The sequence below is a fragment of the Ruditapes philippinarum genome, unplaced genomic scaffold, assembly GCF_026571515.1.
Source record: "Ruditapes philippinarum isolate M1 unplaced genomic scaffold, ASM2657151v2 ctg2653_1_1_1_1, whole genome shotgun sequence".
NCBI lineage: Eukaryota > Metazoa > Mollusca > Bivalvia > Venerida > Veneridae > Ruditapes > Ruditapes philippinarum.
The window spans coordinates 54396-73363 of NW_026859318.1; the positions used below are offsets into that span (position 1 = coordinate 54396).

The following is an 18968-nucleotide window of genomic DNA, read 5'->3' on the forward strand; positions in this document are numbered from 1 at the left end:
TAACTTAGCATAACTTGCCCCTTGACTGCTGTGACATTGTATCCTGTAAGGAATGTTGAATTCTAGCATATGAGGACCCTTTACTCAGATATCAACAATACTAATGGTTCTACCCCTGGGTTTGCTTTTACCTTAAACTGTAACAAGCAATGAGAAAATCAGGCGCCTGAGTTTTTCCTTCACATATAAGACTTTGATTCACCATTTTGTTTTAACAATATCACTTTTATGGAAACAATTAAGTTGGACATTTGCATTTTCAAAAAGGTTTCAAAATTATCCAAGATAATAACTCCCACTTGTAAAATATATTGGCTTAATTAAGGAAATTAAGTAATTTTGACTTAATAATGTATTTAGCAGATTTGGAGTATAAATACTAGTGTATTTATAGTAGAATATTCATGTTAACACTCATATTCATGTACATGATAAATATTAGGAGTACAAATGTGAGTATGTACATTATACTGTTATCATCACATCCTTTATTAGAATGTGTGTTGTTTGAAACAATAAAAATACCATGATACATACAGTAATACTTACATTAATATAGAATATAAACTGTGATGTATGGATACATTGGTGAATTGTTGCGTTTCTGTTTTTTGCCAATGGCATAACACTCCGCCTAAAGAAACTACTGGGTAAATGGTTAAAATTTTTAAATGAACATGCCATGCAGCTTGTTTATGCAAAGTCAAAGATAAATGCAAATTGTCTGATATTGCCTAAGACATTATCTAAGGGACAATACTAAGGGACATCTAAGGCTTTCCTCCCTCAGTTAAGCTGGAATATTGATACTTTACCTTTTCATTGGTAATGTTCATACCTGACCAATAATGTACAGTAAATGGAAAATAATAATTGTGTGGTTTTGTTTTCTTTTAATTAAAAACTAATTTGTTGTGTTTATATTACAGATAAGAAAGATCGTGAGTGTTTATTAAAAGCTCTAGAGTTAAGTAAAGATGTGCTACAGAATGTTGATGCCCAGGTAGCTGCAGCACAAAGGGCTATGAGAATTAAAGATATCTGTAGCAGGCTCGAAAACCGATCATTTGCCATACATAGGTCTAAAAAATTCAGGGTATGTTACATACAATGTAGAACATTCTGTAAACTTGTTGCTGGTAAAAGTTTTGTAAATGAATCACACAGTTTAATGTATTAATGTTAAAGAATGAGTTTTGTTAACTTTTTCACTGTTTGTTATGTTTTTAGATTTAAATATTTTTGATCTGTACTAAGGGTATATTTCTAGATATCCTGTCAAAGGACACCTGAGTTGGTATCCATGTGTTACACATATTCTTCTCACTATTAAATCATTTGAACAATATCGATCTCAGACACAATATTTTATTGATCTAAAAATTTAATAATTGACATTTCTTTACTTCTAGAAATCAGACATCTTAGCAAATAACCGTGTATTATTGCACGAGGGAATGGTTGGATGGAAGAATGCTCGAGGAAAGACGGAGAAAGTGCTGGCTGTTGTGATGAATGATGTGCTTTTCTTTCTTCAAGAAAACAACAAAAATTATTCCTTCTTCTCATTGGATAATAAGGTAACTAGACAGTGATGAGCAATTTTCATAAGTCAAACTTACTTTAGACAGAAAAAGCAAGATTTCATCAGTCAAACTTTTTGCTTTAGACAGAAAAAGCAAGATTTTATTTGTCAAAGACTGGACAGAAGAGCAAAATTTTGTTTAATTAGTATTGCTGTCAGGTACTTGCTATGATGAATATATTGCTGTAGAATTTTAACTGTTTCTTAATGAATTGAAACAAACAAGATGTTATTTCTGTTGTACTTTACCATACCCAATTCATTCAATGCACATCTCTGATTTGCACCTACATGATGTAAGTTTCGTTGCTCTTACAGTCAGTGCTATTGTGGCTGAGTGGTTAAGGTAGCTGACTTTGAATATCTTGCCTCTAACCACTGTTCGTTTAAATCCCACCAGAGACTGGTGTCTTTCTTGTGAGGGGTGTCTGTGGCCAAGTGGTTAAGGTCGTTGACTGCAAACCGCTTGCCCCTCACCGCTGTGAGTTCAAATCCCGACAGGGACTTTAAATTCTTTCATGTGAGGAAGCTATCCAGCTAGCTTATGGAATGTCGGTGGTTCTACTCAGGTGCCTGTTTGTGCCTGAAATAATGCACGGAAGAGCACCTGAGGTTTCCTTCACCAGTAAAGCAGGAACGTCGCCAAATGACCTATACTGTGTTGGTGTGACGTAAAAACCCAATCAAACAAACAAACTTTCTTGTGAGGAAGCTACACCTATAGATTACAAAAGATTTTTAGGATTTCTCCTCTAGTTCAGCTGGAAATGGTTGTATGGCTTTCCAGTGTTGATGTGATTTAATACCCAGTTAAACAAACAACAATATTATGTAATATATGAACATTACAGCATGGTGTAGTGTCGTTGTTTAACCTGCTGGTCTATGTAAATATATGAACATTACAGCATGGTGTAGTGTCGTTGTTTAACCTGCTGGTCTATGTAATATATTAACATTACAGCATGGTGTAGTGTCGCTGTTTAACCTGCTGGTACGGGAGAAACGGGACACACGAGACACAATCGGCATGTATCTCATCAGTCAAAACAAAGAGAATCCCGAGATGTACGAAATTGTGTTCAACACAATGTCTGAAATGCAAAAATGGGCACAAATACTGAGAACTGCAGTGGAAAATTGTCCTGAAGAAGGTATAATAATTTTGCATTTTGTTCAGACTTGCATTGAGTATTTGAGTATTATATGCATGTTTTGTTAATTACTTCTTTGTATTCTTTTGTAAGAAAGTAATAATAGTAACATAGGAAATATTGTCAACAGTAACCAATAAATTGACATGACTGTGTGAACTCATCAAATGGAAACAATTAATATTTACATGATAATATCATAGAAAATTAACTCTTTTGCTGCAGTCAAGCTTGCAATTTGATTATCCTGAAAAGTAAATACAAACTCACCTGTGTCAAGAGATCATGTTTCATCACAGATCATTATTTCCTCATCATTGGAATTGACAAGTCTAATTATAGTTTCATTAGTTTGTCTTTTTTCAAAGAAAAAGTTGAGCTTTTATGATCTTTGCAGCCTCGTTGTTGTCGTGCCAAACCTTTATTCTAGCCCATTATTTAAAAGTTATCAACATGAAACTTGCACAATCAAGACATGGTGCAGTGTTAAACAAGGGGGCATAATTATGAAAGCAATATTTTTGGAGTTATCCCTCTTTTTAATGTAGAATTATTAGCAGATGAGCGTTAACACCACATGCAGTGCTTTTGTTTTGTTATTTTATTGTAAATAAGTTATTACTGTGTATTTTAGAAGAAGAAGTTCCTTCAGAAGCAGAAGAAGAACGTAGGAAAATGGAGGAACGACAGGCACGAGCAAATGCCATCATGGGTGAGTTATCTTGTTATCAGGTAATTATTAAGAAAATGATTCCAATCATAAAGCTGTGATTTTAGAGGAGCGGTGGCCTTGTGGTAAAGGTGTCTGTCTCTCAACCCAGAATCAACCCAGAAAACCTGTGTTCAAGTCCTAATCAGGTCAAGACCATGTTTCTTCATATGACACAAGTATGACACCAGTACTGGTTGGTTCCAGGAAGTAGACTCGAAAGTGATTAATATAAGTTGCAAGAACTTGCTATTAAAGAAAATTATATTCAATGCTGTGACCAGTTTTCTTAACGCTAGCTGAGAAATTGACTTTCCAGTTATACCACTAAGCTCATCTATTATATGGTGTTAGAAATATGCTACAATGGTAATGGTCAGTATGAAATTCAAAAATTTGGCCGAGAAAAGGTTACCCGAACTTGAACCAAAATGAAAATTGAAATATATAGGTATTTTTTTTTACTGAAGTAGTGTTATTTGAATTTAATTGTTTTATCAAGTTATCATAATTGTTATTACAGAGAAGTTACAAAAAAAGGATGAGGAGATTAAGAGATGCTGTGATGATAAAAATAGATTGATGTTAGATCTGTTAGCTGTTTATAATGATACAGAAGATCAACAACAACAACAATCTAATGTAAGTCATTGGATGGATTTAAGCTCATCTGTTTTGAACAAAAAGTCCGGCTATAAGAAAGTTGCAACAGCGTTGTTGTGGTCGTCGTGCAAAAAACTTAAATGCACCCATTATTCAAATATTTCAAGAGTTATTAACATGAACTTTAGAATACTTGCTTATCATAACAAGGCACAGTTGTTTAACAAGGGGCATTATTTTAAAAGCAATCTTTTAAGAGATATGCCCCTTGCTTTTGTTTAAATGTTAATGTTTAAATATAAAGGTTTTTAATTAGTGCTATATGTAACCATGCTCTGGATGCATTCCTTATTTTAGCATAATTTAATCAATGTATATAAATTGGGCTAGATAGTCTGTAAAATGAACGAAGAAATGTTTTCCTGTCTGTGTTTTATTTTAGAAGAAAAAACTTAATTCCTTCTCGAAATGTAGAAATGTAGAACTGTTTTCCTACTTTGCTCGCTTATGTTTAAGTAAACACATGTTAGAATATAAGCTATTGCTGTAAAGATGGATATTGGTAATTCAGTACAGTGTAACCCTATTAAAGTGCGTAGAAGGAAAAAAGCGATGTTTGAATAAAATCTTTGAAATAAGTAAAGAAAAATTATGTTTAACATTTTAGTCACGACCCAGTTCAAGAGACTTTGAAGAATCTACAGCTGAGAATGCTGGTTTACTTCAGGCTGCTATACACGAAGGTAACTTCAGTAATAATAAATATTCTTTCTTCTAACATGAAAAATGATGATTCGCTATCAAACTTGAAGCTACAGTATATTCTTTTCATTGATTTCAAGCCGAAAAATTTATTTTACAAAAGGATCTATGAGTTATTAGGAAAAGGCAAGTGTGAAAATTTGCTTGTTCCATTTTTAGCTCGACTTTTCTATGAAAAGGGGAGCTATCCTACTCGCCCCGGCGTCGGCGTTGGCGTCACACCTTGGTTAAGTTTTTCGTACCACCCCACTTTATTTCAGAAGTATTACAAGTATGGCTTTGAAACTTACCATACTTGTTCACCATCATAACCTCCATCTACAGACAAGAGTACATAACTCTGTCAAGGTTTTTGACAGAATTATGGCCCTTTTTTGACTTAGAAAGTGTATTGAGCTTGGTTAAGTTTTTTGTACCACCTCACTTTATTTCAAAACCATTGGAGGTATTGCTTTGAAACTGACCATACTTGTTTACCATCACGACCTTCATCAACAGACAAGAGGACATAACTCTGTCAAGGTTTTTGACAGAATTATGCCCCTTTTTGACTTAGAAAATACACAGCCTGTGTGAAAGAGATCCACTTGTGACCAACTGACAACATCTAAAAAAGCTTGATAAAATTTATCTATTACTTGTATTATAAGGTAACTATAATACTTTCACATACAAAGTCAAATCTATATATTATGCTGATTGTACAAAAATATACTGCTTCCTTGGCATAGATTTCTTGAAAAATTATGTTATTATGTCATTTACCAAGGTGTTCTGAGTGACGTAAAAATACCTTATTCTCTCAAAGTGGGTTTAATACTATTAAATTTATTTAAGGCTCAACTCAGTTTTTTTTTCTTTCTTACCAGCCCTCTTTTGACTTAAACATTTCAAACTTTGCTGCAGTGTTCAAGGGTATCACACAATTCAGTAAAATAATTCTTCACTAAATATCTTAATGCTCATGGCCATTGTTCACTTTAAAAATACAGAGATTCTTGTATTGCCTTTTACTGCAAAAACTTTTTTTATTGGCAAGCAATAAAAAAGTCGAGCGCGCTGTCTTACGGACAGCTCTTGTTCTGCATTTTTATGAGTTTTATTTATTTATTCAGTTTCTGTAGCAAATTTTATTTATTTATTCAGTTTCTGTAGCAAATTTTATTTATTTATTCAGTTTCTGTAGCAAATTCTATTTATTTATTCAGTTTCTGTAGCAAATTCTATTTATTTTTCAGTTTCTGTAGCAAATTCTGTTTATTTTTCAGTGTCTATAGCAAATTCTATTTATTTTTCAGTTTCTATAGCAGCGTCTCAGTTGACGACGATGTTACAGAGTAATGGGACAAACCTGAGTCGTAGTGTCAGTAGTGTAGGAGAACACTCTAGTAACACATTTACTGCAGTACCTGTTCCTAAACGAGCCGAAACTTTTGCTGGTTTCGACAACAATCATGAGTCAGTTAGAGGTAAGTGATATAAAATATTTGTAATTCTCTAATTATAACTAAGTAATCAAACAGATTACAGATTGTAAGGGTTGTCGTCAAATATACACTAATAATGAGTATAAGCATATGCACTTGTTAGTCCCCTACCGGTTTAACCGGAGGGGACTTTAGGTTTACCCTCCGTCCGTCTGTCCGTCTGTCTGTCTGTCTGTCCGTCTGTCTGTCAGTCTGTCAGTCCGTCAGTCCGTCCGTCCACAAAACTGGATCCCGCGATAACGCAAAAAGTACTGAAAATATTTTTATGAAACTTGATATATGGATAGATGGCAGTATGGAGATTATGCACGTCTTTTTCTTTTCCTCCTATGTTGAAAATTCTGGTTGCTATGGCAACAAATAGTCTAAATATATGGCAAATTTAACACATAAACTGGATCCAGTGATAACTCAAAAAGTACTGAAAATATTTTTATGAAACTTGAAATATGAGTAGATGGCAGTCTGGAGATTATGCACATCTTTCTTCCTGTGTTGAAATTTCTGGTTGCTATGGCAACAAATAGACTGAATTTCAAGATTTATGATTTAAATTTTTCAGCTTTTTCACTATAAGTTCTTTATTTCTTAAGGTGTTTACTTCAAACTTTAAATACAAGTTTCTGGTCAACAACCACATCATATGTGACAAGGTTTACAACTCTAGCACAAAAATTATCAGTATTACCTCCCTTGAACTTAGATTTTTTATGAAAAAAAATGTTGTCTTTTTTAAATAACTTCTTTATTTCCTAATGTATCTACTGCAAACTTCATATATATGTTTCTTATTATCACTCTACATTTTTGAGAAGGTTAAATACTCTAGCAAGACTATTTCCAGAATTATGTCCCCCTTGAACTTAGATTTTTTTCGAGAAACTGGTATTTTCACTCCAACTTCTTCATTCCTTATAGGATTTAATTTAAAATCCCACATCGTAATAATATGACAAGGTTGTATAAACATAATTTCCTTACTAAGCATGGAAACTTAACACATTACTGTGATATAGACAAACTTATTTTATTATGTTTTGTGGTTGATATTTTCAAATACAGACTTCATCCTCAAATTCATTATAAATGGCAATACACAGGAGTGTATGACAATTAAAGAACTTTTTGAGGGACCGGTAGGGGACTACTGTATTGCCCGCAATACTATCAAATGCTTGTTTTTAATGGATATTTGGTTGAAGTTTTGAAAATCAGTTAAAACTCAACTTCTTAATCAAGTTATGTGATAAAATATAGATTTGTAGTCTGGTATATATACAGGAACACAATCATATAAGATGCCTGCCAGCAACCGTTTACTTGACTACTGATCAAAACTAATGATTATTTCACAATAAGCAAAAATCTAGAACATGTCAACATATGATATCATATGTAAAATGCATTGAACATTTTTATAGGTAAAAACACTGACAATGAATACACATTTATAGAATTCAATACACATTTATAGCTTTAAGCTCTTACCATACTTTTTAACAAACCATGCTAATTAAACATTTTGAAAGAAAAATGTGAAGAAAAAGATTCATGTATGAATTATATTTGATCAGGTAAAGTTAAGGGCAGTGATGTACCAGATTTCTCTGTGGAGAGGGAGCAAGGTGGACAGTATAAAGAGATGGACAGTAGTGACCCTGACCTCAGTACACAATACTCAGATCTACCTCCTTCTGGCCTGGCTAATAAGGTATGTTAATCAGTGTGTTTGTCTCTACTTAATAAGACTTCTTTATATATGTAGCTAGCTGCAAGGCCGTCTGGCATGTCAGGCAGATTTCAAGCCAGGTATGCTGGTAACTTTTCATTTTATGACTGACAATTTATGGCACTATTAAGCAAATCTTGAAAAAAGGAAATTAGGTAGGACAGTGACAAAAAGTTGAGTCTTTTTTTTCTAGACATGATTTTTTAAGCATTTTTAGCTCGACTATTCGATAAGAATAAGTAGAGCTATTGCAGTCACCCGAGCGTCAGCGTCGGCGTAACCACTTATGTTAAAGTTTTCGTAATAGTTCAAATATTTTCAAAGTCCATTGACATATGGCTTTGAAACTTTGCACACTTGTTCACCATCATGACCCCAACCTGTAGACAGGAGGAGGTAACTCTATCAAGCATTTTGACAGAATTATGCCCCTTTTTGACTTAGAATTTACGTTAAAGTTTTTGTAATAGTTCAAATATTTTCAAAGTCCATTGACATATGGCTTTGAAACTTTGCACACTTGTTCACCATCATGACCCCAACCTGTAGACAGGAGGAGGTAACTCTATCAAGTATTTTGACAGAATTATGCCCCTTTTTCGACTTAGAATTTACGTTAAAGTTTTTGTAATAGTTCAAATATTTTCAAAGCCCATTGACATATGGCTTTGAAACTTTGCACACTTGTTCACCATCATGACCCCAACCTGTAGACAGGAGGAGGTAACTCTATCAAGCATTTTGACAGAATTATGCCCCTTTTTCGACTTAGAATTTACGTTAAAGTTTTTGTAATAGTCCAAATATTTTCAAAGTCCATTGACATATGGCTTTGAAACTTTGCACACTTGTTCAACATCATGACCCCAACCTGTAAACAGGAGGAGGTAACTCTATCAAGCATTTTGACAGAATTATGCCCCTTTTTCGACTTAGAATTTACGTTAAAGTTTTTGTAATAGTTCAAATATTTTCAAAGTCCATTGACATATGGCTTTGAAACTTTGCACACTTGTTCACCATCATGACCCCAACCTGTAAACAGGAGGAGGTAAATGTATCAGGCATTTTTTTTACTATCAAGCACTAAGAATAGTCGAGCATGCTGTCCTACCGACAGCTCTTGTTAAAGAATATTAATATGAATTGAATGAAATAAATTGTGTTATAATACAATAGGTGTAATGACATGTCTTTGTATATTGAGCAAGCTAATATTACATACAGATGTAGTCCTTTAGATTTATTTTATTTACAACAGACAATTCATAAAACCTGTATTTAAATATATATTCTAGAATTATGACAGTGAGGGAGAAAGTGGTGTAGGGTCATCATCCAGTTTCTACTCCTCCATGTCAACTCTGTCACCAGTGGCAACACCGTCTCAGGATCAATCTAACATTGCTCATCTGCTACGCACACTTAATAGCATTGTTGTAAGTATTTCTCATTTTAGCTTTGGAAAAAAAGCGTTTTTGATTTTTAACAGATTATGTTTAATATTTAATTTAGCCATGCTCACTTCTTATACATTTAAATACCTTGTTACATGTATTTCTGTGTCTTTTAACTAAGTTCCCTTTTCTTATAGACATTTTAATGCCCCCTCTTCTTTGGGACTTATAGATTTGTCATAGTCATACTGTCCGTCTATACACAAATGTGGGGGCGTCTGTGTCCTATGGAGTAGTTGAAGGTATTTCTTGTATTGATGATAATTTTCATAATGTTTTCTCAGCATTTGACGGCAAGTCAGGGAACAGCTGTAGAGACACTAAGAGCACAACTAGCCGAGGCTAACGAGAGAATTAATAAGTTGTCTGTGGACGTCCATGAGAAGAAAAGTGGTTATAGACACAGTCAGCTAGAGGAACTCAGAAACTTACAGGTAAATAAATACTTTACTAATAAAAGCTAAAAAGTTAACCTTTACAGTTTTACACCCCAACCCCATTAATAATAAAATGAATTCCCAGATGGTCACCATTTCCCTTCAAATAAAGATAAGTTTGTATTCTTTAATGCAAGATGGCTGTCCAGCTAGCTTATAGAAGATTCTTGGTTCTAACTATCTGTATTCTTGTACTGGGTGCAACGCAGTGATTAGCATCTTCTTCAACTAGTAAAGCTGGTAAGTTGCCATATGACCTTTGTATTGGTGGTGTTACTGAAAACACATAAAAAATAGACATTTTAGAATAAGTGTAAATTGTGTTACCCTTGTCCATGTGTATGTGTGTAAAAGTATATTCTTTTGTCTGATCCATAACTTCTGCATGCATGATGGGATTTTTAGATAATTTGCTACACATGATCACCTTAAGATATGTCACACGCAAGACTCATGTCCCATGCTCAAAGGTCAAGGTCACTGCTGGGTATTGAACATAATGTATTTTTCAGAAGTCCTTAGTGCTGGTAGAGTTTGTGTTTGGGCCATTACTTCTCCATACATTGTTGGATTTCAAAAGAAATTGGTATGTCACCATAAGTAGGCAATGTGTTATGTGCAAGCTGCACTTGCAGGTCAAATCCTCCTCTGGTTATAACTTTGTCATTACTTGATGGATTTTTGAAGTACATGTATTTAGCAAATGTCTTTACCACTATCAGACTGTGTGTTGCATGCAAGACTCTGTAAGTAATTCAAATATAATTTCCTTAATGCAGCAGATTTAGTATCTGTCTTGCATCTTTTGACTCCTCACAGTATCTGAATGTGAACTCATACATGACTGTTTATGTTGATAGGGAGTTATACAGAAGGAAAAGGAGGACTGGGAGTTGAAGAAAACTCGTGAAAGACGTGACATGGAACAAGAACGTTTACAGCTTGAAGAAATGAAAAGAAATATTGATAAACAAGAGGTAAATTGTTTTCTCTTAAAGTGACATTATGCTTATTTTGTCATTGTCAAGTTGAGTTGAATTAGATACATATTTCAAAAAATTGGCTAATTTATTGGTGATTGACCAGTAATTGATAATTATAAATTTTTAAGATGAAATACAAAATTGCCGAAAATATAAAAAGACTCATGCCACATTTTTTGTTGAATATTCATTAAAAGTTGAATACGAATTTAGGAGTGTAAAGTTGTTATTTACCTGTACCTTCAAGATTTACATGGATGGGCATATTGTCACTTTAAGTTATTGTAATTACCCTTGCATTAACCAATCATACTTTAAAAAGTGTGTACCTACACTTACCTCAGACATTTTGTACCTAGTTGATTTAGATCCCACATGGATCTAGTGTACACCATCAGCTCTTACCAGGTGTATGGTAAACTTATATTCAGTTTCTTACCTTATTGATATTGTAAAAATGTGATATCCCTTCATTAAATTACAGGTCTTCTGGTTGGTTTTCTCTATAAGGCTGATAATAATATATGTATTTCCAATACACACATATTTCCACTCTTGATTCAAATACAGCAACAACATTGACATGTAAGAAGTAAATGTATGTTTTTTAATGTTTTCAGGCTGATTTGAAGCAACAGAAAGAAGAGTTTAACAAAAAGCGTGAAGTGTTACAGAAACAGATAGAACTGTTACGTCAAAGTGGTCAGTTGTCTAAGGACGCCTCATTATCCGATCTTGAGCAGACGGATAATGGTAGCAGTGTGCAATCAAAGGCTGACTTTGTGCCGGGACACCGGCGATCAGCCTCGGCAGAATCATTCAATTCGAACAATGGTGAAACAAACAAAAATGGACCTAGTGCTCCTAAAGAGAACAATTTTCGACCGGAACATAAGTCAGTATCTAAGCTTCAAAGTTTCTCTTTTGGAAGCAAACAAAATTTACCGGTCCATTTATTAAGTGCTACAAATGAACAAAAAATAGGATCAAAAAATGTTCAGCAACTTCCGTCAAAGTTGTTAGCAAGTGGATCCGTTTCGGGTGCTCCTTCGCAGACAACGCTTTCTGGAGCTAAAAGTAGCTCACAGGGAGTTATTGGTCATAATAATAGTCAGTCAACACAAAGCTTGCCACAGGAATATGGAATTCATGGTCAAGATTCATCTTTAGCGCACAGTGTCAGTGCAGGTCAGATTAATCCGGGAACCAATCAGGTGGGAACAAGTGTTACGGTTCCGAAAGGAAACTGGCAGAGTAATCGACCAAAACCTTCCTCAAAGTCTGGAGGATTATCAGGGGTGTTAAAGTTAGCGGAAAAAAATGAGAAAAAGGGAAAGAGCAGTAGTTCTAGTCAAATGGGTGATAAAGGAGCCCAGTCATCGCCACCGCAAAATGAGAACTCTTCACAGCGTCCAAAATCGGGAACTCCAGGGGACCGAAACCCAAACATAAATCATAAATCTCAGAAGTCAGATAGTGATGTTATATACTTCTAAGGGACTTCTTCTATGGTTTGTATCTTTGTCTTCTTTTATAAACTCATTTATTTCCAAATAAATTTAGCATTAAGACTAGAGCTGTCATCGATAGAAGCGATATCGATGTATCATTGATATTTTTTTGTCGATCGATTATCGATTCAAATTTTAGAAAATCGATACTTTCACTAATTACTAAAAGCCTAGAAAATACTAAAATATATAGCCCATACAGTACATTAAAATAGTTTGTTTAAAGTTCCTGTGGAAAAGACGAAAATTAACTCAAAACATAAACGGAAACAGGTGCCCTGTCAAAAGGACATGTCTAAAACTTTACCGTGACTACTAAATGGACAGCTACTGTATGGTAGCTGTATTTTCACCTCAGAAAAAATATATTTCTCTGTGTTGAAAATTATATATACAAAACAATCCAATTTTAAAAAAATAATTTGAAAATAAAAATCCAATATATCTTAATCAATTATCATTATACTTAAACTGTCTTGATTTGAGATTCATCATTCACAATTGTCTATATTTTAGACTATGCCCATATCTTAGCAACACTTTAAAATGGCTGAAACATTAAAATAGTTTGGACAAAAAGAAGGCTAAGATTTCAAAGCCAATTCCAATTTGGGAACATTTTGGGTTTGTTGATGAAAAGGGGGTTGTTAACTCAAAATTAATCCCAAGTTAGATTCAATGTATGACTGCCATTTAGCGGCAATACATTTAACTTGAGATAACATCTTGATCGTAAACAATGATTGGGGCAAGGTTAGTCAAGTGCCAGCACCGATTGTAAAAACAATATAATCAGTAGGCTATTACTTAACAATAAAATAATTTGTAAAATTCCTAACATTTACAAAATAAATAAATAAATATGTATATAAATAAAATAAGCATAACAATAATTTGACAAATCCTTATTCTGTATGAACAGTAAAATTACAAAAATGTCATAATAAGTCAATAAAATTGTATTTCAATATGATAAATTCCTAATAAATTATAGTTATTTCCAGAAATGTATATTTTCAAAATCAAATTCCTTTGCATCCTTATTATCAACTGTGTGTTTTTGTATCCGCTGTGTTCAAGTGTCAATACTTTATGACTACAGTCACTATTATTTAACACCTACATACAAAACTCATGCACAAATTTGAATTTTTTTTATGTAACATTTATGTTTTTCTACTCTAGTCATGTTAACTAGTCATTCTAGTTAATATACATTTAAGTTTGTATTCTGTGTATATATATATATATATATATATATATATATATATATATATATATATATATATATATATATATATTATATATATATATATATATATATATATAGTCAAGTGAGATAGTGATTCCATATTGTAACTTTAGAGTCATTGAAGTGTTCTGCTTAGTGTGATGGTGTATAGATATGGATAGAGGCCAGTAAATGAATAACCACAGTTTATACACAGTTTTATATTTATTTGATAATTTACATATTTCATAGCACTACAAATATATGCAAAATATGATCAGAGGACATTTATGAACAAAACACATCATAAGTTCATGTAAAGAAGGTGTTTTTTTTTTACTAAAATAATTCATACAAATATGAATGTGAAATACAGGTAAATATATATCGATATATCGGTGTATCGTCGATGTTTGCAATCCGATATCGATATATCAACGATATGCCTTTGACTGAATCAATGACAGCTCTAATTAAGACGTGATATTTATAAAATACTATATACTGGTACTTACTTTTTTTTCATATACATTGTTAGTTTCAATTAGCACTTTTTTCCTCACCAGAAGTGAAGAGTTATATGATTCAATAATAGAATTTTACATATAATTTAAGACTTCACAGCATAGTTTCTGAAATGTATCTGTATAAATGATGATGCGTAGATGTTTCTTCTGGTGAGCATTTAAGAGTCATCATTTTTCTTTATATAAGTTTTCTGATAAATAGAGGATATTTGTTTAGTTTAGTGTAAGATCTGATATATTTCACCTAGTGAGCACCAGAAGGTATATTTCACAAGTGGCGCAGCCACGAGTGAAATATGAACTTTTGGTGTTCACATGGTGAAATATATTTCGATCTTACACTAAACTAAACAAATTTTCTTTTTATTATATGCAAAGAAACGTTTTAAAAAGACATTAAACCTAATACTTAATGAAAAACGCGCCAAATAATAATACAATGTGACATCATTTACAACGTCACATCATTAAATTGGTTCCCAGTATGTGCATGCTTGTATTTCACTGAAACAACGTAAGGGGCTGAATTTAAAAACAGTGAAATTATCAAATTGAAAATTTCACTGTTTTAAACAGTGAAATTATCAGTTTTATATCACTGATATATTTCTATAAACCACCAAAAGCATGTTATAAAACAGAATGTTGTTAGAATTTTTTCCTGTCTTGTGTAGAGTTAAGTTTGGTATGCAAAAGCAGTGTGCGGCAAGTGATGGGAAGGATGTTAATATTTAATGTACTAGATATAAAAGCACTACAAAGAACATTTATATTAAATGGAGATTTATCATATTTCAGACTGAAAGAATGTTCAGGACAAGAAAAAGGGTTGGCAGTTAAATACACAAAAGGTCTTGCTTAAATGTATCTTCAAGGTCACATGTAATGAAGGTCAACTAGCTTACATGGCAAGGACTGAAATATCTTGAAGATGAAACAAGAGAATTTCGACTCCTATCTACCTGATAAAAGAAACAACATATCTGTCTTTTTCAAGTGCCTTTATGTTTGTTTTATTTTTACAAAACATAGGATTTTTTTTCTTGTCAATGTGCATACATGTACTAAGTTTTTTGTCAGTGATTGAAGCAGGAAATGCCTGTAAATTAATCACAAATGTTTTAAGTAACAAAGATAAATGGTTTTTTAACCACTAAAGGATAATAACAAAATAAAGGGAGATCTCTACCTAATACACTTACAGTTTAGTTGTAGTAGTTTGATGAATCTTCCATAGATATTGTCATTCAAACTAGATCTTGTTTAACAAAGATTTTCTTTCTTTATTTTCTATTATTTTATGTGTATTTGCCACCTAATTTTGCAACTGATTGCAAAGAAAGGATTTGTATTATTCATATTACATGCTAAATTCACATTATATCAAGTTAAAAAGTGCAATATATTTCAGTTATTTTAATTTCTCCTTATTAATCATGTAAGCGATATGTTTTTATTACCAAATTTTTAGATGTTAAATGATTTATTGGAATAAGATACAAACATATTACACATGTCTGGTGTTCTAGCACACAATGTATATAAATTGTTTTGTACAGATTTCTCAATTTTTCTTCTTATAAAGAAATTTGCATCGTCAGCAAATTTGTGTATACACGTTAACGGAATGAATAGAAATGTTGATAAAAAAAATATCTTGTAAATTGGTGATTTGTGTAAAGGTACTTTATTATAAAAGTTTGAAGTTTACCATTTTGTATCGAAGAGTAGATTTGGGGACTCATTTTAGTCATATAGCCATGATTTTTAGCAATGTTTTTTATTATTATTATTATGATTATATCTATTATTCAATATGCCATACTTGGACATATTTTTTCTGTTCTGATTTAGTACTTTTATAGAACTGAATCAGACTTATTGCTAACAAAAATGGCCTAACATGTGACTGTAATATATATTTATTTATTTTTGTCATGGTCATGTTGAATTTGAAATTATGCAAATTTTGTTTTTTTGGTTTTTCTTGTTAATTATAAAGTAAAGATTTTGATGGAATTAAATTGAAGGTGATACTGCAATATTTCTTGAAGCTCTCAAGACATTTTTAAATTAAAAATGTTATGACAAAAATTGAGTGTATAGCAAAGTATTACATTCACAAAAATTGTTATAAACTTTGATAGAACTTAAGCCAAAATGAGAGGTTTTCATGAAGGAGTTGCTATAGCAAGTACATATATCATTAAACTGCATGTCTAGAGATATAATTATTACTTGTTTTGTTTCAGCTCGAAAATATCTACAATGAACTTTTTAGAGTGCTAGCACTTACTGTGCCTATATTGAATGATTTTTAATTTTTGTCCATTTTAATTTTTTTATTTATACTTACATAAATTAATGGTATTGTAGAATTGTACTGTAACCATAGTGATACAAGTGGTGCGAGAAAGGAAGTGTTTAAATTGTACATGTCCTCAATATTATACCATTGTCTAACTGGTTAATTATATAATAAAAGATTAATTTCATATAAAGGTATTTTCTTAAATTAACAAGGTGTTCAAAATAAATTGATCCATGTAAATGAAATAATAATGAGGCTGACTGATGGTTAATAAATTTTTACCAAAGCAACTTTTTATTAGCAAAGATACATGTTTTGTTGGGATGATTTTCTGTTGATGACTTTAATCAGAAAACCAGAATAAATTATAAACTTTGATATGTCAATTTGAAATGCTCCTTTCATGTTTGTGCCGTAATTTTAACCTCGGAATGGCCACATCGTTACCTGATAAATAAACTTAACAGATATCAGGTACACGTTTATATTTAGCTGCCAAACTGTTTGTAACCAATTGTTCCAAATCTTACCTGTTTCATACTTAATTGTTTGGGGTTTTTTTCCCCAAATTTTTTCCTGAGTAAGAATTGGTTTTGCAAAAGCAAAATATTATCAATTGCAGAGTGAAGCATATGAAATTTATTATTTTTGTTTATAAAATAAAGCAAGTATTTTAATGCTGCACACATTTTAATACATTTTAAATAAAGGTTTGTTCAAAATTTTTGAAACAGTGAAACCGTCTCTGCTCCGATTAAAAAAAAATACATGAACATATTTCAAACTTGCTGTTAGATACAACAATTCAGGATTTTTACATATTTTATGACAATAGTTGATTACAACCAGTTTGATGGTGACGAGAAAAAACTTAATTTATCCACGACTAACACATTCCGTACAAATAGATTTATTTTTGCTAAGAGTTGATGGTTATTTTATTGATGATATTTTGTAATAGAAACTCATCTCAAGTCATACTCATTATTTGTATCACTTTTTCTGAAGCTGCTTATAACCTTGCATGTGAAACAATTTTTCTTGATAATAAATATTAATCTCCTAACAATTAAATATGAATAATTGGACAGAAGTTAAGTATGGCTTTGTTTGAAACAAAAAATGAGCCGTGTTATGACAAAAGCAACATAGTGCGTTTGCGTCCAGCATGGATCCAGACCAGCCTGCACATCTGTGCAGTCTGATCAGGATCCATGCTGTTCGCTTACCAACTCTATTAGAAGTATAGAAACTGATAGTGAACAGCATGGATCCTGATCAGACTGCGCGGATGCGCAGGCTGGTTTGGATCCATGCTGGTCGCAAACGCACTATGTTGGTTTTGTCATGACGCAGCTCAAATGATCTTAAAATATTGAAAGATTTTGACACAAATTGATGTTTCATGTGAAATGTCAGATGCCCGTGGATGTGAACTCTGGGGTTATATAAAAGGGGGATATTTAACTTGATCATGTTTATTATAAGGTCATCTTTTAACATTTTCTTTATGCCAAGAAGTTTGTTTTTGTGTGAGATTTTGAACTGTTTCAGTAAAATATGATAATTTATCATTGAAATCATCAAATGGTATTGTTGTATTATCAGAAATTAACAAAACTTAAATGTTGAAGGCTTTTTTTTTAATTCTTTACATTTAAATTTGGCAACAGCTATAATTGAGAAGGTAAAGAAAAAAAAGAAAAAAAATGAAAACAAAAATGGGAAGGAAAAAAAATAAACAGCAAAAAATGGAGAGAAAAAAAAATGTTGTTGCTTTTTAATTTTGTTTTGTTTTTTGTTTTTTTATGTTCAAATATAGCAAAACGCACTGCTTTGTACATTAAATGCCATTGGATATATTTTGTATTATTTTATTATATTTTCACCTTCTCAAGCTGATGTACCTTATATTAGAAGATTTTTAGACAAAAAATTCAAAGTTATAGATCAGAGATTGGAAACAAAACTTATTGAAATACGACTACAAATGTATATGATTGGTCAAATTTAGTGTGTACAAAAATTGACCAAATTTACTGTCAAAACTTCATTTGATTTTTATCAAATTTTATTGAATTAGTCTTCAAAATCTCACATACTCCCTATGTTTTCATACTTAGCTGTCCACACTTTGTGTACATTTTGTTTTATGTCCAAAGCTGTAATAAGTTTAGTTTAAACATATATACTTCAAGATATAAAAAAATGTACATTGTATTAAATAAAAAAAATAACAAAAAATCAAATGTAAGAAAAAAAAAAGATAAAAATGGTTGAGTAAAGAATGACATGTTGCTATTTTGGGAGGCAAATTGAAAATTCTGTCTTCATTAGTACATTATAATAGCCCTAATATGAGACATGGAGTCCTTGCAATAAATAATAGAGAATTTTAACTTCAATTATTGGCCTCTTTTTTTGCTGAAAATCAGTTATTAATGTCATCTTTTAATTTCATTTTAAATTAAGAGCACATTGA

General features: G+C 32.0%; 1 protein-coding gene across 1 annotated transcript in view; it reads left to right on the forward strand.

The window, feature by feature from the left end:
• The window catches only part of LOC132756062 (rho guanine nucleotide exchange factor 18-like), a gene marked incomplete at its 5' end in the record, with an annotated part of 64013 nt that extends 46418 nt beyond the window's left edge, over positions 1–17595 (forward strand). Inside the window, 13 exon segments of the mRNA XM_060747037.1 lie at positions 930–1096; positions 1413–1580; positions 2550–2739; positions 3374–3451; positions 3972–4090; positions 4719–4794; positions 6112–6282; positions 7875–8011; positions 9328–9468; positions 9771–9920; positions 10784–10900; positions 11527–12417; positions 14974–17595. Coding sequence (XP_060603020.1) covers positions 930–1096; positions 1413–1580; positions 2550–2739; positions 3374–3451; positions 3972–4090; positions 4719–4794; positions 6112–6282; positions 7875–8011; positions 9328–9468; positions 9771–9920; positions 10784–10900; positions 11527–12402 — 2390 coding nt within the window.
• Positions 17596–18968: the final 1373 nt, after the last annotated feature.